The 25,647-nt window shown below is 49.5% G+C and overlaps 1 protein-coding gene across 2 annotated transcripts; it reads right to left on the bottom strand.

Moving 5' to 3' along the window:
• Positions 1–5,302: 5,302 nt before the first annotated feature.
• SCARB1 (scavenger receptor class B member 1) lies at positions 5,303–25,202 on the bottom strand. 2 transcript variants are annotated; one of them, XM_054392553.1, is made up of 12 exons: positions 25,083–25,202; positions 20,853–21,010; positions 19,297–19,438; positions 18,635–18,838; positions 18,231–18,326; positions 17,489–17,601; positions 15,461–15,627; positions 14,753–14,871; positions 13,047–13,120; positions 12,148–12,199; positions 11,524–11,670; positions 5,303–5,784 (listed from the first exon to the last, which is right to left on the bottom strand). In XM_054392553.1, the coding sequence occupies exons 1-12, from the start codon at positions 25,200–25,202 to the stop codon at positions 5,662–5,664; spliced, it is 1,515 nt and encodes a 504-aa protein (XP_054248528.1). In that variant the 3' UTR covers positions 5,303–5,661. The 2 variants fall into 2 exon arrangements, with proteins under 2 accessions (XP_054248528.1, XP_054248529.1); XM_054392554.1 differs by lacking the exon at positions 5,303–5,784 and adding an exon at positions 9,096–9,221.
• Positions 25,203–25,647: the final 445 nt, after the last annotated feature.

Genomic DNA, 25,647 nt, shown 5'->3' with positions numbered 1-25,647 from the left:
CTGCATACATCCAAAGCAGCAGCCTGGGCCATCAGTATAAAATCCAAGGCCAGCTCATGTCTGGGAAAATCATGAACTTACAAAAGGGGAAAATTATAAACCTAAAAAAAAAAACAAACCCTCTAAAATAGCTTTATGTGTCTGTGTCCTAACCCCCAGGAACCATGAGTTGAGAGATCAAACCTTATTCCTCAAGGGACTGATATGACCATTTGGTATCGATTTTCCATCTGACTGCTCCTTTTTAGGACTTGTTTCTCTTGCTCCAGAAAATGAGAGCTCCCAGGAAGCCACCAAGCACAAGGAGCCCTGGCTGTGTGCCAGCTCTGTGTCACTGCTCCAAGCCCTGTGGATCTGGACTGCAGTGGGACCCCCCCCACCAGGCACCACCCCCCATATGCACATGCACCACGATGGAAAGTGAAACAGGGACTGTGGTCCATCCAATCTGCCCCAACAGAACCGAGGTCCTGCATGTGAGCTGCCATGGAAAGGTGATGGCAGGGTGACTTGGGGTATCCCAAGCCCACCACAGCAAGGATAGGGCATCTCTGATGATCTGTGCAATGGGCTATGGCTCTGGCTCACTGCCAGGACCCAGCAGCACTTCAGTAAAAGTAACTGCTCAAAGCGAGGAGTACATTATGTTTCTTCCTTCCCTTTTTGAAGGGCAGCAGATTTTCTGACAGCCCTGGGTAGAGGAGCTCGTGCATGCACAGGTTCCCCAGAAGTGATCCAGCCCTGATTCTGGTGCCTAGAGAGGCAGTAAAATGAAACTCCTGTGTTCTCACGAGCAGGACAAAGAATGACATTGAGTCATGCTCTTTAAATGACCCATCGAGCACCATAAAGTGGAATGCCAACATCCAACACACACTTGGGAGCAAAGATTTCACTGCCAAAGCACAGCAGCCCTTATTTGCCTTCTGCAACACTAGCACTTGATGGGGGTCTCAAGGCATTTGCATGTGTAAAGGCTGTACCCATAGCACAGCTCATGCTGAGGCAATGCCAGGGTCATCCACTGCTGCCCCTCTGCCACACTGAGTGGGAAGGGATGAAAAGAGATGAGCAGAGAGCTCTGTGGTATGGGGCACCTCTTGGGCAGGCTGGTTGGCAGCCAAGGCAGCAGAAGGCTGCACAGAGCTCTGCACTGGCCAAGCACAGAGGGCAGTTGAGGGCCAGGGCTGCTGGGCACCGCTCATGCCAGCACTGCAGCGCAGAATGGAAAAACACTTTCTGCGCTGTGTCAGGCTGAGAAAGGGCTTAAACCTGGGCAGACCCCCGTGAACAGCCTAGAGAGAGAAGGCCAGGCTGAGCCCACAGCTTACCTGCTGGTTGTGTGCACCTATTCACGACCCAAGTACTGCATCACAAGGTGAAAAGGAGAAGAACAAAAACTTGCTGAGTCTCAAACCAGAGCTTCCTCTGCCTTCTGGGCTTTCAACCCAGCACAATCAGTGATGGCCACCTGAGAGCACTGGCACACAGGTGAAGGGGATAATGTAGATGCCCAGAAGATGGCTGCAGGTACCTCAGGGAAGGTGGCATAGGGCTGGAGAAAGGGAATGTCGACTGATCCTGTGCTGCATTTATACCATGTCCATAAAAGATTCCTACTCCCAGTCCAAATAGAAAGGGCTGTGTTATCCCTATCCTGTCTTACAGAAGAACTAGTGGAGGGTCTGTCATGCAGAGAAGGAAATAAAGTAGGCATCAAACCCTGGAAGTTCCTGCCTTCCCTTCTGATCCCCCTCACCTGTGCTGCTGTCTAAACCAAAAGTCAACTGCTCTCAGCTGGAGACACTCTCACTGAGGAAGCACCTCATGAATGGAAAGGACTCTTCATCTGCTATGACTGTGCTAGGCTGGGTGAAAGGAGGCTCTGAACGATAAAATGGAATTGTGATAATTACTGAGCCTGTGGAGGCCAATTAAAATCCTTGGGAGAATATAAATGGCTTTAATCTGGTTGCTGTGGAGGAGGTGGTGTGTGGATTTCCTTTGCAGTGATGGAGGGTGTTGCAACAGGGGGGCTGGCTGTGTCTTGCTGGTGTTTGGGCTGTAACAGCTCTGAACACTGTGTCCAAAGGCAAAGGGAATTGGCAAGCAAGAATGAGTCAGAGCCAGGAAGGACTTGGAGGTTATGAGAAGCATTTTAAAATGAATTGGAAACTTTACAAGCAGCCAACAAGGTGACTGAAGCACAGGAGAGAGAGAATTGGAGTGCTGTGAGCTGATGAATAACCATATTGCAGCATGGCTGAGCAGCTGTGGCCTCAGCCAGTACATGGGGAGAGGGATGAATGCTGAGGAGCTCTGCTGATCAGTCCAGCTTGGCAGTGGTGTCAGTCAGACAAGTGAAACGCACTGAGGGTGGGAAATGGCCTAATAGCTTGCTGGGCTTTCTCTGCTCATCCAAGCTCTGGTCAGTGGGCTGGGACCTGGGGCTTTCCCTTTCCACATCAGTTTCCCCATCTTCACAAGGGCATGTAGAGCTGGACTTGCAAGTGCCCTGAGGTTAATGCATGGGTTATATAGAATCATGGAATGGTTTGGAAGAGACCTTAGAGCTCATTTAGTTCCAATCCCTCTGCTATGGGCAAGGACACCTTCCACCAGCCAGGCTGCTCAAAGCCCCATCCAGCTTGAACGCTGCTAGAGAGAGGGCACCCACAAATTCTCTGGGCAACCGCTTCCAGTGCCTCCCCACCCTCACAGTGAGGAACTTTGTCCTTACATCTAAACCTACCCTCTTTCAGTTTAAAGTCACTACCCCTTGTCCTATCACTACATATCCCTGTTAAAGGTCTCTCCTCATCCACCCTGTAGCTCCTGAAGCACTGAAAGGCTGCAATAAGGTCTCCCCGGAGCCTTCTCCTCTCCAGGCAGCACAAGCCCAGCTCGCTCAGCTCACAAGGGAGGTCTCCAGCCCCTGATCATCTTCGTGTTGCACCTTCCCCCGGGTCGCGGTGCTGCGTGGGGGCTTATTCCCTGCACCCCTCCAGCTGGGTGGCTTCAGGAGGCTCCCGGGAACACCGGAGACAGCACCAACATCCCCCACACACGCACGGGGGGACACCGGGGACGACAGCAATCACACGCAGAGAGGCGGACAGCGGTGACAGCACCGATCCCCACCGCCTCAGCCCGGGCCAGGCCCGACCCGGCTCGTCTGCGGCCCCACAGCGCCTCCTGGCGGCAGCTCTGCAGCGCCCAGAGCTCCCCCTGCACCCCAGCTAATCCCCCCTGGCTGCCAAGGACCCCCACTACACCTCACCCAGCCCCCCTGCACCCCAGATAACCCACCACGGACAGCCAGGGGCCCTCCCTGCATCTCACCTAACCCCCCTGCACCCCAGATAACCCACCACGTGCAGCCAGGGTCCCCCCCTGCACCTCACCTAACCCCCCGGTATCCCAACTACCCTCACCTGTGCAGACAGGGACCTCCTCTGCACACGAACTAGCCTCCCCCCGAGCAGCACCCAGAGACCCCCTGCACCCAGCTATACCTCCCTGGGCAGCCAGGAACCTCCCACACACAGAGCCTGGCTGCAGCAGGCACATTGTGCATTAAAAAGAAGAGCTTTTGCAACGTACTTTCCTGCAAAGACCAAAACTAAGGCTGGCACAGGGACCTGTACTGCAGTGCTTTGTTTGTTCTCACCTGTACAAAAGCCATTAGCACCAATATGTCATTAGAGCTTGCGGCAGCTGAGCCCAAGGGCAGCTTTCCTGGATCGACCTTAGCTTTACTGAATGTCTCTGGGCCTCAGCTGTGTGTAACTTGATACATCCACTGATGGTCGGACTTACCTTAGAGGTCTTTTCCAACCTTACTGACTCTGTGATGGGTCCTCTAGTGCCTTGTCTGAGACAGTGCCTTGTTCCTGCTTCAGTCACCATGTGCCAAGGCTGCAGGTCCTTTTGCTGGGTAATTTTGGAATCAAGGCTGGAGAATGTTTACAGCTGTAATTTAAGCATCACCCTCAGTGAGGACTAATGCCACAGAAATAACCCAACAGTACTGGCCACAAGAAGAGAGTTGGCCAGACCTGTCCCACCTGTGAGACATGCTTCGGGCATCTGGGCAAGTCCAGCCTGTGGACCAAGTTCTGGGTAGTTGCTACTCTTTTACCTGGTGAGCTGGGCTACATCACAATTGCTTCCAGTAAACAAGCCAAAACTCAGCTGCAGCACTGGGGATGTGGCCAGGCAGGCAGGCTAAAACTGCTAGTGTCAGTTTTAGCTCCTGCACTCTGCATGCCCAGTAAGAGGGACAGAGTGTGACAGGAAGAGTATTGCTTACCCCATTAGTAAGCACTGCTCCATGACTAGGTCATGGGGCTGTCCTACACTACTGCAACCATTTCCAGACTACAGCAGTATCCATGCCATATACAGTGCAACAGGTCCTCTGGTCCAAGAGTGACCAGTGGCTCCCCCAAGTCTGTTTTGTCCTTGCCAGAGGCACCAGCCTTTGTTTTCCCAAGGTCTACTTTGGGTCATGGTGGGAAACAGGGAAGGCAGGTGTGGTAGCTGTAGGTATGGTAGCTGTTTGTGTGGGACTGAGTGGCAGTCAGCCAAGAATATCCCTGGGCTTTGGGCTTCTTTCCCACTAGGGAGTGACCCCAGTCCATCTACCCCCAGTTTAACAGCCAGGCTGAGATCCCCCAAGACATCATTTCAGAAATCTGCAGTATTTGAATCAAACTCTTCTAAGGCAATCAGTCCTTTCATGATTGCACACAGCTGCCTCCAGCTCAGAAGCACAAGTACCTTTGTTAGAGCTCAAGGTCACCGGTGAGCTTCTGCCAGCTCCCTTCCTGCCTGCAGGCAATATGGGCCAGACTGATGCAATGGCCTCCAGTACGAGAGTGCATGACCAGAAGACCTGGCAGCAGCAGGGACAACTGTCAGGAGCTGAGTGACAGGCCAGATGTAGCACTAAATTTTTTGGCAAGGCTCATCTCACAGAGCCACCTAAGGCAAGGAGAGACTAAAAGGGCTAATGCTGCAGTCACTGGAGTGCAAGGTCATGGCACAGAACCGGGGCCTTGAAAGTCACCACTGTGCTCTCCAGCACTTGCAAAAGCTGGAGCAACTCCAGGGACCTTGGGAAGAGCCATCACTGAAGTGAGAGCACCCAGAGCTGATTTGTGGTGTAGTCCAGTCACATCAAGCGGCAATAAAACCCCAAGTGGCTTTGGGATAGTGAGCCCCACTGGCATGAGATGAACGGTGGCTTTTAAAAAGATCACTAAATCCCATCAGCACTACTTACACAAACCCCATTTATTTTAAGGCTCCTCTTAAAGTGTCTTTTATTCCCAGCAACAGGTGGGTTTAGATTACAAAATAACTCCTGGCATCAGCCAGTGATGGTCTTTATTCCTGCTGGCCCATGAGGATGCAGGGGCTGTGGCAGAGGTCAGCCCCTTGGGGACAACGGTTCTGGAACACTGTGTTTGGGTGTCTGGATGAGGTCTCTCGTTCCCCAGTGTTGGAGTGCTGGTGCAGCAGTACTGTCCTGTGGCTTTGCCATGGCGTGCAGGGTCTCCACTGAATTGCCCAGGAGGACTTCACCTTCCAGAGACCTCGCAGGTCTCACCCCCAGCACTGACGTGTCCTGGCGGGAAGCGTGGCAGGGCTGGTGGCTCAGGCTTCAGCATTGTCCTGGCTCAGTGTGTCAGTATTGTGTAGGAGTGGCGTGGTCTCAGAGGCAGGGCATGGTTTGCTCTGTGCAGTGGGGTGGCCTGGGCTCTTCTTAGTGGTGGTCTCCTGAAGAGGAGAGGACAGTGGTTACAGCCACGCATTTGGCAAGTCACACCATGCACAGACCTTACAGTGCACAGGTGTCACCACATCCCCACTTGGGATACACATGCCTCAAACTTCTTGGACTTCCACATGGCCAAGAACCTTTTCTTGAAGATTTTTGCATCTCTTTCCCTAACAAAATTTCCATTTCTTCCCCCCAACACTTGAGATACCCTTGGAATGCTCATCCTGAAGAGAAGTGTCACCAAGTGGAAGATCTATGGAACAAAGTCGGCATGCTGCACAGCATCAGAGAAAATGCAAGGCAGATGGGCAGTGACTTCTTGCAGACACAACATCTTGAAGACCCCCAGATCCCAGCTGCAGTAGAGACACAGGCAGCACCCATCCCTAGTATAATGGAAAGTGCAACCTCTAGGGAAGGTGCAGGATAGAAGCTGAAGGATGGAAGCTGGTGCCTTCTGAAGGCTCCTGCTCCACCTGAACGCTTACAACTGCGAAATATGTTCACTACCCTCAAGGTTGAAGAGGAACCAAATATGCTTTCAAGAAAATCATGTGCCCCCCCCCCAACCCCAAGTCATGCAAGACCCCCAGGAGGAAGCAGCAAGTGACAGTAGTGGTTCACTCCCTGCTGCTGGGGACAGAAGCACCCATCTGCTCATCTGACTGGTTATCTACAGCCTTTTGCCACTTGCTGAAGACCTGGATCCAGGGCATTGTGGAGGGACTGTGAGGTTTATTCAACCCTTTAACTATTACCTACTACTTCTGTACAGGCACCAAGCATAACACCAGGGCCAAGTGGAAAGTATCAAAAGTGACTACAGACCTCAGGTTGGGGGAGATAGGGCAAAAAAGATGATTGATATTCAAGGATCACCTCCTCTGTGCTTAAGAGTGGTCCATCTCAACAAGCATCCCAAGTCAGGAGAAAGAAGCCAGCAGGGCTATGCAGATGAACAAAGAGCTCCTAGCCAAAGTCAAATGCAAAAAGGAAGCCTACAGAAGGTGGAAGTAAGGACAGGAAACCTGGCAGGAATACAGAGGCACTCTCCCAGCATGCGGGGATGAAGTCAGGAAAGCCAAAGCCCAGTTGGAATGGAATTTGGCCAGGGATGTCAGAGTCCACGAGAAAAGCTTCTATAAGTACACAGATACTTATAGAAGTAAGAATACTTCTAAAAGTAAAAAAGGAAGACTAGGGAACATGTGGACTTGTTGCTGAATGAGGTAGATGACCCCAGAGACCACAGAAAAGTCTGAAGGAAGGCATACCCTTTGTGGAGGAGAATGAAGTCAGAAAATATTTAATCAGCCTAGGCATATATAAATCCATGGACCTTGATTAGATGCATCCACAAGAGCTGAGGGGGGTGGCTAATATCACAGCAAGGCCATTCCCCATAACCTTTCAACAATCCTGGCAATTGGGAGAGGTGCCCAAAGACTGGAGGAAAGCAAGCTCCAGAAGTGAGGTGCCCAAAGACCACAGGAAACAAGTCCAAGAAGTGAGGTACCCAAAGACTGGAGAAAACCAAGAAGTTCAAGAGGGAAGACCTGAGGAACTACAGACCAGTCAGCTTCCCTTCAATCCTTGGGAAAATGATGGAACACCTAATCCAAGGAACCACTTCCAAGCACATGAAGGACAAGAAAATCATCAGGAATAGTCAAATATAGCTTCACCAAGGGGAAATCATGCATGACCAATCTGATAAACTTCTATGATTAAGTGACTGACTCCATCATCAGAGGGCAGAGTAGTGGATATTGAATGCCTGGACTTCAGTAAGGCTTTCAACACTGTTTTCCATATGAATCTTGTGGAGAAGCTATGAAGCATGGGCTGGATGAGCAGTGAGGTTGAACAGCCAGGCCCAGAGGCTCATGAGAAGTGGCAAGAAATCCAGATAGAGGCCAGTAACTACAGTATACACCAGGGGTCAATACTGGGTCCAGTCCTGTTTAACATCTTTATTATTGATCTGCAAATTTGCTGATGGCACATAACTGGTGGAGTGATTGATACACCTAAGTGTCACACTGTGTCCAGAAGGACCTCAACAGGCTAGAGAAACAGGCCAGCAGGTACCTGATGAGGTTCAACAAGAGGATGTGCAAAGTCTTCCACCTAGGGAGGAACAATTCCATGTACCAGTACATGCTGGTTAAGGAGCTTGGCAGAAAAGGACCCAAGGGTCCTGGTGGACAGGAAGTTGAACATGAGCCAGCAATATGTCTGTGTAGCAAAGGCAGCTGTCTTCTAGGCTGTGTTAGGAGTGCCGCCAGCAGGTTGAGAGAGATAATCCTTCCCTTCCTACAGCTGAGGCTACAACTGGAATACTGAGTTCATTTCCAGGCCTCCCAGGCCAAGGGAGATGGAGCTACTGGGAAAAGTCCAGCAAAGGGCCACTAAAATAATTAAGGGACTGGAGCATCTCTTTTATAAGCAAAGGCCAAGAGAGCTGGAACTGTTTAACCCAGAGAAGAGATAGCTCTAGGGGGGATCTTATCAATGTATACAAGTATCTGAAGGGTGGATGTAAATACAGAGCCAGGCTCTTCTCAGTAGTGTTCATAGGACAGGACAAGAGCCAGGGGCCACAGCCAGGCTCCATCTGAACATTAGGAAATACATTTTTAAACCATGGAAACTGTAAAACACTTGAACAAGTTGCCCAGTGAGCTGGGGGTTATCTCCATCCTTGGAGAGATTAAGAGACATCTGGACATGGTCCTGGGCAACCAGCTCTAGATGGCCCTGCTTGAACAGGGTGGGTAGACTAGATGACCTCCACAGATCCCTTCCAATTTCAACGATTCAGTGATTTTGTGATCCTGGAATACAAACCCAGATATTTCGTACATCAGGAATTCCCTCCCAACAGCCTCTCCCTCAAGGCTTGGTGCATGCAGGAGGAGAGTGACACCTACCAGTTGACTACCTCCGTTATCCACATAAGTTTATACTTATTCAAACACTTACCTCTAGCTCTCAAACAGAAGGATCAGTAGGCAAGGAAAGTGTTTCCTCACACCAATCCTACTTCTCACCCTGATCCCTGCTGATATTATTAGGGCTGCAGATCAGGTACACCAGGAGAAACAATAAGCACATGTGCTCGCAGCATGGTTTAGTGTGAGTATTAAGACATCTAAGGCCATTAGCCAACATCATTATGTGAAAGCTTGCCAAGAGGGCATGTCTGGAGGATATGGAGAGTAGATGTTTCTGTTTGATTGGTTTTAAGCAAAGTTTAATCAAATCAGGATGAGAGAAAAGTGCATTACCTTGACTGGGTACCCACCTACAGTCTGGCTTCATGCAACACCGTCCCATTAACCGGAGGCAGCTTTTTGGCAGAGGTGGCCTGGTTGGCCTTATTACTGTTTGAGTTCTTTTTATTGCTACTCCAAAATAAAGAGCATTTTTCCTAAAAGACAATCAGGCTAGTTTATGGTGCACTTGGACATGAATACCATGAAGGTTCCAATTTTAGAAGGAGATTTTGAATCACTGTTTAACTAGAATCTAGTTATTAACAGAGATTGAAAAATTTAGGTTAAACTAAGTCCTATTTAAGATTTTGCTGAGTGTTAAGCCAGTTTTAAAATAGTCTGTTTGCCTTTTAAACATGTCAGCTCACAGGCTTTAGGCCACAGTAGCAGAGGACAGCTATGATGCTGCACCTGGGCTTGGTTTATGCCACAGTTGTTTAGAGCTGCCGGTCCAACAGATGCATTTCAAACTGGCTCCACTCTAACCTAGACTATGATTTAAGTGTTTCACAGGACATCATCTAGACTGGCTTTAGAGCACACTGCTCCCTCCAGAAGCCAGAGGCACACAAGGTACTCCAGGCAGGAGCTGGGTTCAGCGGAAATCTTCACGGTGGTAGACACGTGAAGGTGTGGACAATGCCCCTGCCCAGTGTCCCATTTGGCACAGCCTGTAACTTCAAGAGGGAGGACTGTTGGTGATTGAGCAATCATCACTAGATCAGCAACACTTTAATCAAATGAGGAACACACCTTGGCTGCAAATTGCTGTCTTCCAGTTTCTGCTCTAATCTATTCATTAGGCAGAGACTTTGTTGTTGTGGTACAGCTTCCTTGGAGGTATCTGAGGTCACTGAGGCTGTTCAATTGCTTTCCAGGTAGTCAGGCACCTCCTGCAGTTGATTTCTAGTTCTAGCACTTCAGAGGGCTTTTGCCTGAGCACCCAAATACCGCTGGCTTATGGCTGGGTTTGGGATATTTCACAAGCAGATCCTCAGCTGACTTGAGCTAATTTAAAATCCAGCTTTTCTTTCTCACCCTTTCTGTCATGGTTAAGGCTCTTTGATACCAGAAATTAAGACTTGCACAAAGCAGGGTGAGGAAATGCCAGCCCAGGGATGCCTAAGTTCTTCTAAATAACTTGCCCAGCAAATACTGACATTTTTCAGTTGTGTAGTGGAGTGAAGTCTGTTGGCCAGTGCCCACTTGCATTTCCTGAAGCCAAGAGATTCAGGACACAAAGCCTGACCACCTCAGGAGTACAGTAAGGGTTTACTGCTGAGGCCTTGACCCCAGCATCCCTCCCACTCCTCAGGGAGGTGCATGGAGGAACAAGCAGATTTGGGATCATGTGTTTAAATCAATTAAGCAGTTGTAGGCTTGGTTAAAATCCAATTACGTGATACCCCTAGAACCCTGCTGCTATTTAAAGTGGGTTTGCATCGGTGCAGTCTCAGCAGCTTCAGCAAAAGCAGCCCCTTGCACATACTTCCCCCATTTGCCCACTCTCATCCTAAGCATTGCCTTTTCATCCCCACAAGTGGCCTCTTCCCTTCTGCAGCTTCAGAGCCAGATCAAGCTGTTTGACTACAGTGCAAAACTAACTAAGCTTCCTTTGATATAGGCTCAGGCAGGGAGCTAGGTCTTTACTTCAAGAGCTAAAGCTTTTAAAGAGCTTAGTGTTATCAGATGAATGTTTTACAGCCAGAACCACAGCTCTCCATCAAGTGTTTTAGCTGGTTTGTACTCTGTCCTTACAGCTCAGGTGAGACTTGTGTGCCAACGAGGCACCCTCACTGCCTGCCCCATCACAGGCTAACTTCTGCCCAGCTGCCAGCAGGCTTCAAAGGTCTTTGCTTCTCAGTAACCCCAGATCCACAAAGGACCTGAGGGTTTAACTTTCAGAGCTCTTTGGAGTAGTTGGAGAAAAGACAAGTGAGTTTCAGGGAAAGACAGAGTCCAGTATGTGTACCTGTGCCCCTTCTGCAAGGACACAGCAAGTGCACTTCATTTGTGAACAAGCTGCATTTAAGAAGCTCCATCCCCTAGAGAAGGCTCTGTTCAGATTAGAAGACTTCTGGGGCCCCACAGAGGTGCACAGATCTGTGCAATGGCACAGCCCTGCTGCTTTTTGTGGAGGCTGGGCTGATGAGCTAGGCTTGTTCTTCCACTAGCTGGATGAGCTGAGAAAATGCCTCCTCTGACAGGAACTCACTTCCATCACTTGTGCACTGAGAAGGCCAGAAATGCTTTTATGTTCTCTATTTGCAGCCCAATTTCTACATGGCTGAGGAGGTCCTCCTGCTGTGTGCTGGCACATGGCCCCATGTGGACATGTTTCTCTGCATCAGCCAATGTTTCCTCGGGAGTGTTAGATTGTCAGCCCAATCTGCATCAGCTGATTAAGTTTGATTTGACTATAACAGCACTTCCCATCAGGCATCTACAAGTTCTTACCCGACTCATTGCCATGAGTACAGCTGCTGAGATAATGAGTGGCACACTCAGCCCAAGGATGATATACTGCAGGTAGTCCAGCAAGGATGGGATCAGCACCAGGTTGGTGTAAAACTGCTTCAGGACTGAGCCTTCGATGGATCCGCTCTGCTCAAAAAAGCAAAGTGGTCAGTGGCATTTCCCTCCCATCCAGGGCTGAGACACACCAGCTGCTCGCTCAACTCCTCTCCCACCACCTTCCACCACAAAGATTAGGGAATTTATGCAAGATTCAGTCAGGCTGCAAGCTTTTCCTAAATAGCTGCAGGCAGCTGGGCATGCATAAAGCTGAAGACTGCACTCCCTGACCCACATTCGCATGGGGATGCTGGCAACTCTGTTCTGGGCCCTATTTAACCCCACATCTAGGACAGAGCCAGAGGTTTTACCCAGTATAGTGCAGAGCTTGTGCAGCTCAGGGGGAATTAATGACAGAGCCAAGTGTTGCAAAGCCTTCTGTTGGTGCATAATTAGTCTGTCTGGCTTAAAGCTTTATCCAAAGTGGAGTTTCCCCATCACTGAGGAAGCAGCTCCCCCCTCCCATAGGAAAAGCTCTGCAGAATCAGGTCAAGGGAGGCAGCTCACCTCTGCAAACCACAGCAGTGGCAGGACCACTGGTTTAATCTTCCCTGTTTGACTGCGGAGGGAGAAGAAGAAAGAAATACACACTTAGACCTCTGGCTGATCAGGCCACAACTAGTCCCAGATCTCTTCCTAAAAGAACAGGTCTGAAAGACTGACAGTGGCCAGGAACCAGTGTGTAAGGAGATAGCAGCTCCTACTGCTTCAGTGAACTGCTCCTCCCCTTGAGGAACCATGTCCAACTTGGATCTTTCACGCAAGAGCAGAGCTTATGCTCCCATTCCTGCTGAACTGCCTGACAACAGCAGCATGTGCTATTCCAAGTCTGGACTCCAGGGACATGAACTCAGTGAATTGGAATGTTAAACTTCATGCAGCTCCAAGACACCTCAGTCACCTGCTTGGTAGCAGAGGGAGTCCCAGCAGCAAAAGCATGCTCCCACCCCTGTGGGTACTTAACATTTGGCAGCACACAACTGTGTTACCGAACCCTTCCGTTTGCTTTCACGGAGCTGAAAGTCTTTCCGGACACAGGCTTAGCCTGTCAGCCCTGTAGAGAGAATGTCTTCTGCCTCTCCATGTTGAATGTAACACCTTCTGAGCTGCTGCACAGGGCAGGTGAAGCTCTCCTGCACCTCACCAGGAGGAACAGACCACTCGTTGGCTGTCAGGTGAGAAGCAGGAATGCTGCAGGAGCCAAGCAAACAGGCAGGCACACGCTTTGAGGTCACCCAACAGATGACATCTCACCACAGGAGCCAGCTGGCTCCTGCAACCACAACAACTGGTAATGTTAAAGCTACTTCATCTCAGGGGAAAGTAAACTCTGCAGTGATCCCAGGATCAGCAGCACTCCCTGCTCAAAGAAGGGAGATGGAAGTTTCTAAAAAGTGACTACTTACATTATACCAGATACCGCCTTTATGTAGAGGTTCAGCTGGAGCTTGATGGAGCAATTCATGGGGATGCCTGTCATCTGCATGGGATGAGACCAACCAGTTCATCAGTAAAGCAAATGTTTGTCTGGAAAGCTTCCCTGGAAGAGCAACCTTCTGCCTTTCATCACAGCTGATCTGGGTGGCACGTTCCAGAACAATGGATTGGCTCATCCAGAGATCCACTGTAGTCACCACATAAGACAATAAGCGTGCATGGGCTTTCCACCAAAGCACAGACATCAGTCAACCAAGCACTGTCCCCCAGGCTCTGGGGATGACTGCTCAGAGGCACAGCACTGTCCCCATAGCAGTGGGGAGTCTGTCCCCTTCACCTGAATGCTCACCAGCTGGTGAGACTGGTGCACACAGCAGCATCCAGAAGGGAGCACCTCCCTTGGGGCGGTCTGAAGGCATAAAGCTAACCTGAAGAGATGCGGCTGCTGAAGATGGCAACACACATTCAGTGAGCAGAGAGCACAAGCCAGAGAGGTGTTGTGTGAGCCACGGCTTATGGGACTGAACAGAAGCAAGTTCTAACTACCAAGTAGTACATGCAACTGGTAAGTGACTCCCTAGGCAGGGTGTTCTAGTAGCAGCTTTTCTGAAGCCACATAAGCCTCTTCCGTTGTTCATCCTACTAACAGCAGGATGGAAACACACCAATCCAAAGATTCATGCAGACAGCAAAGGACAAAACATTTCTTGTAACTAGGAACCAGCAGACATTGCTGTCCAGCAACACTCCACAAAAGGACACCACGCTGCACTGTCTTATTGACACCCATTAAGGCACTGGTTTCTCATGACACTGCAGTTTTGTAACACATTAAGGGCATAAAGTTTTTATTGGATTCCCTCTGTTTGTACTCAGCAGGCTACAGCTAGATAAGAATACAGTTAACTGTACTGTTATCAGTAGATGATTGGTACTGCAATAAACTTAATTAGATTTTCATAACTCTGATAAGAAAAGCAGAGAGAACCCAATACCTACATAACAAGCACAGCTTACCTTACTTCTGGAGGAGAACTGGTTTTTAGCTTGAGCAAATATCACAATGTTTGGAAGCTCTGACCACATGCAACACAGGCCGTGGGTGGAAGATGCCAAAGTCCCCTCCCCATCACCAGCTGGGACAACAATGGCTTAGGACACTCAACTTGTCACCACTGGTGTGGTAACTTCACCCTTACACTCTAGGTATGTGAGAAGTGTAACACAACAGCTAGTTAAGATGGGCAGACTGAAAGGTTAGAAGAAAACAACCCAAAAATGATGGTGACAGCTTCATTGTGGTCTTCAGACTTTACCAGTCAGCTCTCACGGCAATAAGTGTTTGCGGACTTGGGGCGTAACTGGGCTGATGCTAGATACACCTCCTGGTGTTATAGACCTGAGTCAGTGGAAAGAATTGGTTGTGCTTATCAAAACAATTATGCTTATCATTAGTTCTGCAATTCTCTAGAAGTCAGACTAATTAGTCAATTAGTTTATGGCTTTGACATTTTTATCTGCAGATGTCCTTGCCAGTCTTTGCACTATGGAACCTGCTCAAATCAATGCACAAAAGCAGAGGAAGGCCACCACACAGCTGGTGACAAGTTCCCCTCACAGCCTGAGCTGGGCCCCCAGGGCAAGGCAAGACCAAGGCCCTGTCAGGTTCACTCACCGGGTGCACGTCGAGGAAGAGTGCGTGCTGGTCCTTGTTGGGGTGGAGGCCTCCAACAGCACTCACCAGGGTTGGGTCAGCATTGTAGAAGTGAGGATGGGAAAGGAACATTGGTGCGTCTGGATGAGAGGAAAACACCTCCAGCTGATTCAAACCCATCAGCAGACTTTGTTGAGGTTTCTAAGCTGCTGCGGCATTTGTTCTGAACAGGCCTTTATACTTTCCACGATCCAAAAGCTCATTCCCTCCCTGAAGTTATTTCATTGCTCTGGGAGGGATAAGACCCAGTGCTGAACCCACCCTCTGCCACCAAGCACCACACAATGCCATGGTAACCTGCTGTACCCAGGCACAGGTTAGGACACTGGGTCTGAATTTTCACTCCTGCACGACCTACGCTCGGTGTCCAAAGTTAACATTTAGTTTGGCCTGCCTCTTCCTACTCTTGCTCCTCAGTCCAGGGTACCTGACGCTCCCATCATATCTCTGGGCATTCCCACTATTGCCAGGTTATCACAGAACCATGGACCAAAGGGACCTGGGCACAAGGATCTTCCCTCCTTGCTGAGATGCCTATGGGAGTGCAAGTCAAAACCTCTTAGCACTCCAGAAGACAGGGGAGCTGACTGCCCAGACAGCCAAGCTCTGATGCATCTCCACAGTTTTATAGTGGTACAGCTGGGAGCGCCTGGAGAGGAGAGGACTTACTTAGCCTACAGGTACTGACGTTCTGGATGCCAGACTGCAAGCAGGGGCAGAAGCCTTCGTTGGGTGGATAGTCTGTGCCATTGGCAAAGAGAGTTTTTGGTGCCACAAAGCGATAAGTGGGCACACCCTTGAAATTTCCAGACTGTTCATACACCAGTGTCAGGGATCTGGAACAGAGTTTCAGTGGAGAAGGATCAGGATTACAAACAGGTTCCCAGAACAGAATTGGGCTCTTATCTTCCCTGGATAAGATGAAGCTGCAATGTAACTTAGACTTTGAGATCCAGATAAACACTCAGAGCAGTGCTTCGGATGGGGAATGAATATTTAAGCCACTTGCTTTCCATGTTTTAAGCAAAGATAAAGGATTGGTTACAACTAGTTATGGAGAGAAACCATAGGCTTATGAGTCTGTTTGCAGCATCTAGATGAGATGTGTTTAAAGGCATGTAGTAACTCCCAGGGCTGCTCGCCAAGAGATAATACCCTCTTTGTGCAAGCCTGAGCTCCGAGGTGATGTCACTGAGGATGGACACTGGATACAAGTCTTTTGCAGCACAACTCTAGCATGCAGGCTGCCAGGGGAGTGGAAAATTCTACTATGCTAGGCAGCAAGACTTTTCCCTTTATAGAATAGGCTAGTGATACTATGCTGCTTTATAGCTACCAGTTGGCCAGGACAGATGCAAGTTTCCAGGAGGAAGGTTTGCTCCTTTCCCACTCCAATGGGACTCACAAGGATGCACACAGCCTGGGTAGGCCAAGGGGATGCTTATTCCTACAGCTTCCTTCTGACACCAGGACCAAAGAAGGGGGATTCAGGGTATATTCAGCATTAGGGTGCACATCTCTTGGCTGTCTTCACCTTCCAGCAGACGCTGCTGCAGCACATCAGCAAGATGAAGTTTTGTCTACCTTTCAGGGACATTCAGGTATATACATTGCAGAGTCAGCTACATTTAATGTACAAAGATCATAGGAGATAAGCCCTGCCTGCTCTGCAGCAAGGCAGATGTGGTCTTAGCCTATCATTTGATATTTGTGACTCCTTCCTAACCAGACTAGGCTAGCAGGCTGAGGCAGATTTGCAGAGAGCTACTTCCCCTATGGCACTGTCCTACAGGAACTGCCTGCAGTAACAAGAAACTATGTTTCCTCCACTTTGCTTTATGCCTTGCCTGGAAACATGTTCTGTTCCCTAAAAGATTGTTGTAGTTTTACAGAAGTAGGCATGTGTGTGTATTTAAACTCCGGATATTGGTAAACTTCCCTGCAAGTCCTTGGCTCTGGGTCATTTTGGTATTTGCTGATGTCCCTTATGTAGAGGAATTCCTGCATTACTACTTGTCTCAGCTGACGAGGTCATTGTTCTCAATTCAACATGAGCATTTGCTTGTTTTGCACCACTATCTACAAAGCCTGAATTAACATTATCTTCCCCAAGCTGGGGACAGGGTTTTGTTTCATGGCCTGCCTCCCGGCCTCAGGGAGTTTCTCCACAAGCAGGCTCTGCAGGGTACTTTAACCCCTGTATGAGCAGCTCAGGTCAGGGTATCTCACACAGGATAGACAGGCGCAGCAGGGAACAAACTCAGCAGCCAAACAAAACAAAACAAAAGCAGCAGCCTGGAAATGGTGACATAATACCTCCCCCACAACACTTCTGCAAGTATTTAGTCAGCTGAAATAGTTCCACAGCTATAGCTCCATTTCCCTCTGACAACTCTTACTTCTCCCTCTCACTTCCCACATCTTATCTAGACTGGTGGTTTTCTACTGATTCAATAGGGGCAAGTTGGACTTACTCTGTGATCTGGAAGGTATTTATGAATGCTGCAAGATGCTGCTCATTAGACAACTACATTGCTTGCAAAGTTCAGACATTGCAACACTGAGTTGCAGCTGAACTTCAGCTACAGAAATGAGTCACAAGTCCTCTGTGTCACTGCACAGGTACTCTGTGTACACAGGATGACCACTGCACCTCCTGCCACCTGCACCAGGACAAGCTGGAAGCTGTGGCCTCACCTGCAGGCATCAGGGCTGTAGAACTCCAGGGATGTTGGGGACATGAAGGGTGGCCACATCTCCCCCGAGGTCCCGTTGATCATGTTGCACTCATCACTCCGCCAGTAGTTGACCTGTATGACAGATGTAGAGAAAAGAGCTCAGAAGGAGGAGCTTGCTACAGAGTTGGCTTCCATCCCTGCATGGGACATCTACCACTGTACACTGCTTCCATTGCAGCTTGAGATAGCAGCACTGAAGAGCTCCCAAGATCTCTCCCATTCAGATCTTTGCCTAATTAATGGAAAACCAGGACAAGCTCCACCTGCACAGAATGGTCTGCGGTGGTTGACCCACAGATTCAGCTGATTTTAGTTAGGAGTGGAATTGCTCAAGGGAAGAATAAGCATCCCTTTAACAAAGATATTTAAAACCGTGCCCTAAAGCACAGGCCACAGGAGCCTAGGAGTGGATTTTAGTTAGGAGTGGAATTCCTCAAGGGAAGAGTAAGCAGGTTAACAAAGGTATTTAAAATAATGCCCTAAACACAAGCACAAGAGTCTAGGACTTCAACCAGCTCCAACAAGACTTCAAAGGAGTCCAAGCCTGCAATAAGCTAACTTAATGGTTCATAACAAGCCCCTTCTCATAAAGCTGCCTTTTGTCAATTTGCGGGAACAAAAGTTGCAGCAGTTGAAGACCTGTGGAAAGTTATTTTCAAACCTACAACAGCACTATCACAGGTTTGCTGCTCAAGACTTACCTTCTTTAGCCCATTCCATGTATCCACCATGTGAACTCTACTGATGTCCTTCATGCCTGTGTTCACTGTGAACAGTCCTGAATCAGAGTTGTTAATCTGCAGAGAAGAAACTGTTTTTTAATCCATTATAGACAGCAAGACTGCAACATGTTCAGGACTTCGCATGTTTTGTAGGCTCTAGGAGTGCTTCACACAGGAAGTTACTGAACTTTGACTTATTGCAGTTGCTGGTGACCACCTCTAACACGTTCTTCTGCCTAAAGAGAGGATTAAGGTGGCCTTACACAGCCACCACCACCCACACGTGGCTGCTCCAAACAGTTTGTGAGGGGGATAGCCCAGGCACTCACACCCAAGACCAATATTGATGTCATTTTAGTTTTCCCAAGCAACAGTTTGCTTACCTCTACAAACAAACCAAATTTGCCCTTGAAAGGGATCAGACCAGGAACAAACATATTTAATGTGTCTATTAGAGGGTCTTCATACCCCCACAGGATCTCCCCCACTGTCCGGTTTATGAATGCTTCCTGTTTCAGGCCAGCCAGGGCTCCACTCAGTAAAACCTTCACAAAGTTTGGCAGCTTTTCCATCATTACAGCTGCTCCCTAGGAAAGAAATCTGAGATGAGAGCCCAACCTTTAGTAAAGAAGCAGCAATGCATCTTCAGCACTCAGCAAGGTCGGTCCTTGTGCTGCACCACTCCACAGGCCCCAGAAAAATCCTTTGGACAAACTGAGGTTCAACATCTATGCCCACTTTGGGAAGAAATCAGTTGAGGAAACAAATCACAGGCTTTGTTTGTTTAGACAAGGCTGCATACTCAAGCCTGGCCACTTTGAAAGCCCCTCTGCACACTATGATTTTGGAAAGGTAACAGCTCAACACAACAACCAACACCCAGAAAGCAAAACACTGAAGAAAACACAACGCTTAACCCAAGTCACAGCTTGGTTAGCCTTAAGCTCTACAAGTAAGAAAGCTTTAAGTCAGCACTTGGCATCATCACCCTCCCCCCACAAGCTGAGAGCTCCAGCTGGTCCCCATCCATGGAGCACATCCTTACCATCATCAAAATGTTTGGCACAATGATGTACTCCTCTTCAGTGCCGCTGGACAAGTCAGGCTGGAAGAAGAGATTCCGGTACTCCTTGAAGGAAACTGTGTCATTGTCATGGAACGTGATATTGTCTTTAAACCTGAACTCTCTGCAAAGAGATGGGAGAGATCATGGGAACCTTTCCCCGGTGCAGTGCTCCTGCTATGCCTGGGCGTGCTTCCGAAGAGCAGAGAACAAAGACCAAACTCCAGCAAGAAGCCATGGGACACCAGGGGATGCAGCATCCTGGGAAACAGGTGGCATCAACCTCACACCCCGACCAGGGTTAGGGTCTAGCAGGAGGAGATGGCAGCCTGGCAGTGAGGCACCCCTGACAGACGGGATTCTGCAGCAATCAGCAGACATCAAGTGTTTCTTCCCAGCTGACAAGAAGGGCTACAATGCTTCACAGTAGCACAAGGTAGTCCTCAACGTCATGAGCCTGTTACAGCTCCTGAGGGAGCTGCAGCTCAACCCACCAGCAAAAACAAAGTCCTTTATTGTGGAGTCTCTGTTTTACAACCCACATTAGGGAAGGGCACTAATCTTGCTCAGCAGGAACACAAGGACACTAATAAGCTTTGCTCCTTTGTTTATTCTTATTTACTGTAAGTGAAGCTTTTGCCCCAAGCCAAGTTACTGATGTGATCACAACATACAGAATCCACACGGTCTTATGGTGTGACCTGACAAGCCCAGAGCAAACAAGGGCATATACATACTGCCAGGTTTCCCCCCAGTACTTCTCAAACAGCTTTGGATTAAACCAGTAATCTCCCCACATGAGCTTGCTTAGGCTGCTGACCCAACTCTGCCTACATGTGTAGGCACCAATGTGCTGAATATTGCTATTTATGGGTAGGTTCACACACCCTACTCAACACCAACCATCGTGTTTCACAGAATCATAGAATGGTTTGAGTTAGAAGACACTGGCTTGGGCTGGGTTCCAGCTCCCCTGTCATGGGCAGGGAAACCTTCCACTAGACCAGATTGCTGAGGTCCAGAGAAGCACCTGGGGTTTCAATCACCATCCTCAGCCATGGCAGATAGACCCAGCTCTGCTCCATGACGACAGCATTCATGTTAGGCAGATGACTAGGTCCCATGTTAGATAAGAGGTCTTAGGCCAGTTCAAAAATTTTGATACTAAGATAACTCCAGCTCCAGAAATGCACAATGAAGATTAAGCACCTCTGCTCTAAAGGTGAGAATTTCCCACCACCACACCAACACCCCTTATGCATATGTTTGAACAGTGTCATCCCAGGTCTGACTGCCCAACAAGTCCCAGCACAGGGCTGAGTTCTACAGCTCAGTAAAACACAGACCAGCCTTACCAACCTAGCAGCCTATTTGTGGTTTTAGTAGGATGAGAGACGTTAGAACACTTCTGGGTCACTTCAAAATCCTGTGTCACTGGACTCACACCAAGTATGTTAATGCCAAGGAGTCAGCCAGAAGCCTGACAGGCAGAGCAGTGGCCAGGCTCATGCCTAGCTGGACCACAAGTGGTACCTAACCTGTAAACGTAGGGTCCACGCTGGTTCAGCATCGGCTTCGCTCCCTGGAGGACCTGTTGGGGGTTCAACACCTCAAAGAAGTACACTGACATGTAGAAAGGAACAGGAATGTCTTTCCACATGTTGAAGGAGATGCTCTTGGGGTCAATCCTGACATTCTGCAAGAAAGAGTAAAGAGACAAGTCTTGGGCTTGGTGGCTGCAGCTGAGCACATCCACCCTCAGCTCCATGTCAGGCCCAGCCAAAGCAGCAGTTCCAGCAAGAGCTCTGCAGAGGACGCAGGCATGTTACACAGACTGAAACCCAGCCAGTTCTAAACCAGCAACTCTTACATACGCAGGAGCATGGAGTTCATGCCACAGGATGTCTGCAGGCTTATTTATTCAGGCTCAGCTTTCCAGATCCTACCCACAGGATTTCAGAGCTCGTTTAATGTGCTGCAGCCTCACTCTGTGCTAGACAAACCAGTACTCAATTATTCACATCTCTGCATGTTTGACTTGCCTGACAGAAACTACCCTGTCCCCAAGGTCTCCAATTGCCTGTTGTGTTTGGGAGCTCCAGGCAGCCAAAAGCAGGCAAGGGATGGAGAGGTGGCACTGCCATCAACATAACTGTTTGGGTACTAGTAGGGAGGACTCACTACATTCATAAAATGCAGAGAGAGAACTGGAATGGTGACCCAGGTGTGTCCAGGCAGTGTTGTGCAGGACAGCTTTGCTTCCCCTCAGCTGCCATCCTGCAGTGACTAACACCTGGTCCAAATGCAGATCAGAGGCAATGTACAACTGCAGTTTCCATACTGCTGGCCTGTTTGATGGGAAACACCCACAGGAGTCTGAACGAACCTTAAGCCCTCATGAGCTTCCCAGACCAGGAGCTGGGCATATGTTTCCACTCCTCCCCTGCCTTCTGGGCACTCTCTTGAGGATAACAGCCTGTTCCTTCTTGAGTATTTCTACTGGGTATTTGGAATCCTTTATCCTTGGCAGGCACAAGCCCTTGCCATGGTTAAGTACACCAGCCAGCTCAAGGGTATGCTTTTGATCCACTCACTGCTGAAGGTGTGTGGGCATTAGCCTGCAGCTCAGCAGCCCTACAATGGCTCACCTGCCTTGGAGCACCTCAATCTGAATGTGCACATATTAGCTGCCATGGTGGGTTGAGAAGGAAAGCTGCTGGAGGTTTCCTTGCAATGCCCCATCTTTCCCTAGCCATTGCACGGCCAGGCCATGCCACTTGTGAGCAGCAGAGCTTTGCAAGCCCCTCACTCTAACCTGGGTCCTCAAAGCCCTACCCCCAAGCAGACATCTCCACAATGCACTGTAACCCACCTGGCAAACCCTTCCCATCTCCACATCAACGCTCAAATGCTGCTGAAGGCCTACATCCAGCCACCCTCAAGGATTATATAGCAAAGCAACAGAAACGGGACTAGAATCCTTACTCCCGCGTGCCCAGCACAGCATGAACAGCAACATCTGCCTTCCCTTACTTGCTTGTTTATCTTGCACTCCCTGGATCTCTCATTGCATATGCACTTATTTATATAACATTCTCCCAGTCAGAATCCCAGATCCCAGCTGCATCCCAGCTCCCTGCTACCTTCCTCAGCCATCTTCCATCTGGGCACAGCAGCTCTAGGCACTACACAGATGTTGCTAAGTAAGATCTGCTTAACAGAGTAGCCTTTGAATTAAGCTACTTGCTGGTCTTATGTCTGATGTGAAAATAGAACACTTCTCACTTAGATAGGTTACAAGGTGTCACTGAGATGCTTGACCCCTCCTGACCAGAATGCTCTTTGTTCCCAAAGAGCTGAAAGGAACTGGCTACTGCTTATCACCTTCAGACAGGAGCAGAGGAGCAGCAGCTCCAACAATGTCCAAAATCCTGCTTCTCCAGGAGGAAGACTTCAGCCACCCTGCTCAGTAAAACTGAGAGCTGAGGTTTCCTCTTCAGATGGAGAGGAGCAGTCGTGCTGTACGCAAGGGCAACCTCAGTCTCAGACCTCATCCTCATCACTCTGCTAAAGCAGCAAAGACAGTGCTGCCAGTCTCCTCTTTCAGGCAGGATGGTACAAGTTACAAGGTAGAGAAGAACTGCTGAGTGACAGGCAGGTAAATTGATGCAGTCTCACTGCGTTGAAGTTCCTGTCTTAGAGGTCCACGGCACTCAACAAAAGCAGTGTCCCCAGGTTTTCCAGGGTCAGCTGCCAGGACAGCTACCAATGTAAACTCAGTTTCTGCAAAAGGAGCAGGAGATGGGCTACGAGTTCTCTGTTTCTTCTCTGCATTCCCCTACACAGTTTACTCAAAGGTATTCCCCAAAACTACATTATTTATTTATTTATCTATTTATTTATTGCAACTAAGTGCTTTTCTACCAGGATATACAATCTTCATCCTCCATGCAGATCTTGGGAAGCCAGGACTGGCATGTCCAGCTCTTCCTATTACCCACCAGTCTGAAGACTAACCCAGGAGTTTCACTAAGGTCCTGGATATTTCTCACCTAGATATAATCACATTTCCATTTCCCATTAAGCCTCCTAAGTGCTTAGGACAATTTTGGTTCATGTTGAAGATGCAGAGATGAAGGGCTTGAGATGAAGGGAGGAGAAACAACAGTTGGCCTTTTCCTCATCTTCTGTCCTCATTGCAAGTTACTAGGATTTAGCTAATGAAGTATAAAGGATCAGGATTAGCTAAAAAGAGGGCAGAACGGTTTTTATACCAAAAATGTCATTCCTGCAGGGGCCATTCAACCTTTTCTTTGCATGAACCAGTTTCTGATGTCCATGAACTGGACAAACATTGATTTTTTTTTTTTTTTTTACTGCTTATGCTACAGGATTGTCTGGCTTTGCCCAGTCAGCAACAGTTTCAGAAGATACATTCAAGTACAAGTTCATTTTCAGCAGGGACTTTGCAGCACATGTAACCACGGACAAATATTGGCTATGGCCTGTTGATTCACCTCTTTCATCAGGAGCACGTTTCCAGCTGCTAACCCAAGTAGGTACAAGCTTGGAGAAACGTGCAGACAGGGGGCACATCTCCTTCAGCCAAGGCGGAAAAAGGTTTGGCTAAATGTGGGAATGAGCCAATTGGTTCATTACAACAGGGTAAGTGGTGCCCTGACAGTGAGGACAGGAGGACTGGTTCCCAAGACTGTGCAGCAGTTACTGAGCAGACCAACAACTCCATCCACAGCGCCACAGCTTAACAACTTACGCCTCAGGACCGCTCTTGTTTGTAAGACAGGTTTTCAAGAGGTAACTCTTTTAAAAAGTTTTTGGTCTACAAGAGTATGACTTGGAGGTTGCCCCCCCATATACAATGCTCCTTTGAAATACTTCATCTGTCCCGTTTCAAGTTTGGAAAAGGTCTCACCAGTGTGCATCTGAGCTTGGTAGGCTGCATAACTATATGAAATGAACAACTAGAACTGCAGATAAAGGCAGAAGGGACAGGAGGATAAGTTGGTGCTCCAGCAATGCTCAAACCTGCCTGGCAACTCAGTCCAGCACAACCAGCACTGCGCTCCCCAGCCAACTCTGGCTATGCAAAAACCCCTTCCTAACCAGGGATGGGAGCCCGTTTAGCCCAGGCATGTTCACTGGGATGGGACGTGGGACATCTCAGGCCCAGATTTACCCACGCTAGGACCGTGAAGCTGCTCAGAGCTACAGAGACCACAGTGAAGCAGAGACCCTCGGGTGCTGATCTGCCTCACACTGGGCTGGATCATGCTGCGCAAGAGAACATGCCCACACACCAGCCCGGGCTGCAGCACACCCTGCTCCCCACCACCACCTCCCTGCACTAGTCCCAAAGCAAGCCCCCAGGAAAACACAACCTCCAACACACCCTACTCTGCTCCGCCAACACCCAGCACCCTGCACCAGCTCCATAACGAGCTCCATGTACCAGCTCCAGCACCCCCCACGTTTCACCACCATCACTCGCACCCTGCACCACCTCCATACCGGGCCCCATGCCATGCACCAGCTCCAGCACACCCCACGCTTCACCACCATCACTCGCACCCTGCACCAGCTCCACATCGAGACCCCTGCCATGCACCAGCTCCAGCACACCCCACTCTGCACCACCATCACCCCGGCACATTGCAGCAGTCCCCTGCCGTGCACCGGCTGCAGCCTCCTCATGCACCAAACCCGCACCCCTCCCCGCTCCCCTCGGGGAGCCCCTCGGCCCCGCTGACCTTCACCACCTGATCCCTCACGATGAGGGGCGCCACCAGCAGCAGGCAGACCCCCAGGAGGGCGCAGACCGCCCCAGCCAGCCCCAGCCCCACGGCCAGCCTGCGCCGGGCCACGACCATGGCAGGGCACAGCAGCATAGAGCCGACCCCCAGCAGCCGCCGCTGCCGCTTTATGGCCCCGCGGTGCGGCGCGGTCCGGCCCGGCGGAGGGGGCGGGAAAGGGGCGGGCCGGGACCGGACACTGCCGCGTCAGGCCCCGCCCCGCCCGTGGCGCGCCCGAGGCGGGGAGCGGCGGGCGGGGCGAGAGCCTGGAGGCGACCGGGACCTGCACGTGGGGTTACCGTGACAGCGTGATCGGGTTTACAGCAGAACAGAGAGATAAAATATAAACAGATAAAAATATGTAAATAAAAAGTAGATAAAATATATAAACATGTGTGTTTAAATATATATATAACGTTCACAGAATCTCAGAATCCCAGGCCGGAAGGGACTCCAGGGATCATCTAGTCCAACCTTTCTAGGTATTGGTGTATCCCTAGGGATTCTATGTCCTTGCTTTCCC

Source organism: Indicator indicator, chromosome 26 (genome assembly GCF_027791375.1).
Source record: "Indicator indicator isolate 239-I01 chromosome 26, UM_Iind_1.1, whole genome shotgun sequence".
NCBI lineage: Eukaryota > Metazoa > Chordata > Aves > Piciformes > Indicatoridae > Indicator > Indicator indicator.
This window is presented reverse-complemented; position numbering and strand designations above follow the sequence as displayed.

Bases quoted from the DNA above. Each gene is read 5' to 3' on its own strand.
- SCARB1 (XM_054392554.1), bottom strand. From the start codon at position 25,202: ATGGTCGTGGCCCGGCGCAGGCTGGCCGTGGGGCTGGGGCTGGCTGGG. The intron at 13,121-14,752 runs GTGAGTGAACCT...CATCCCATGCAG, and splicing joins TCTTCCTCGACGTGCACCCG to ATGACAGGCATCCCCATGAA. The intron at 11,671-12,147 runs GTGAGCTGCCTC...TTTTTTGAGCAG, and splicing joins CACTGCTGTGGTTTGCAGAG to AGCGGATCCATCGAAGGCTC.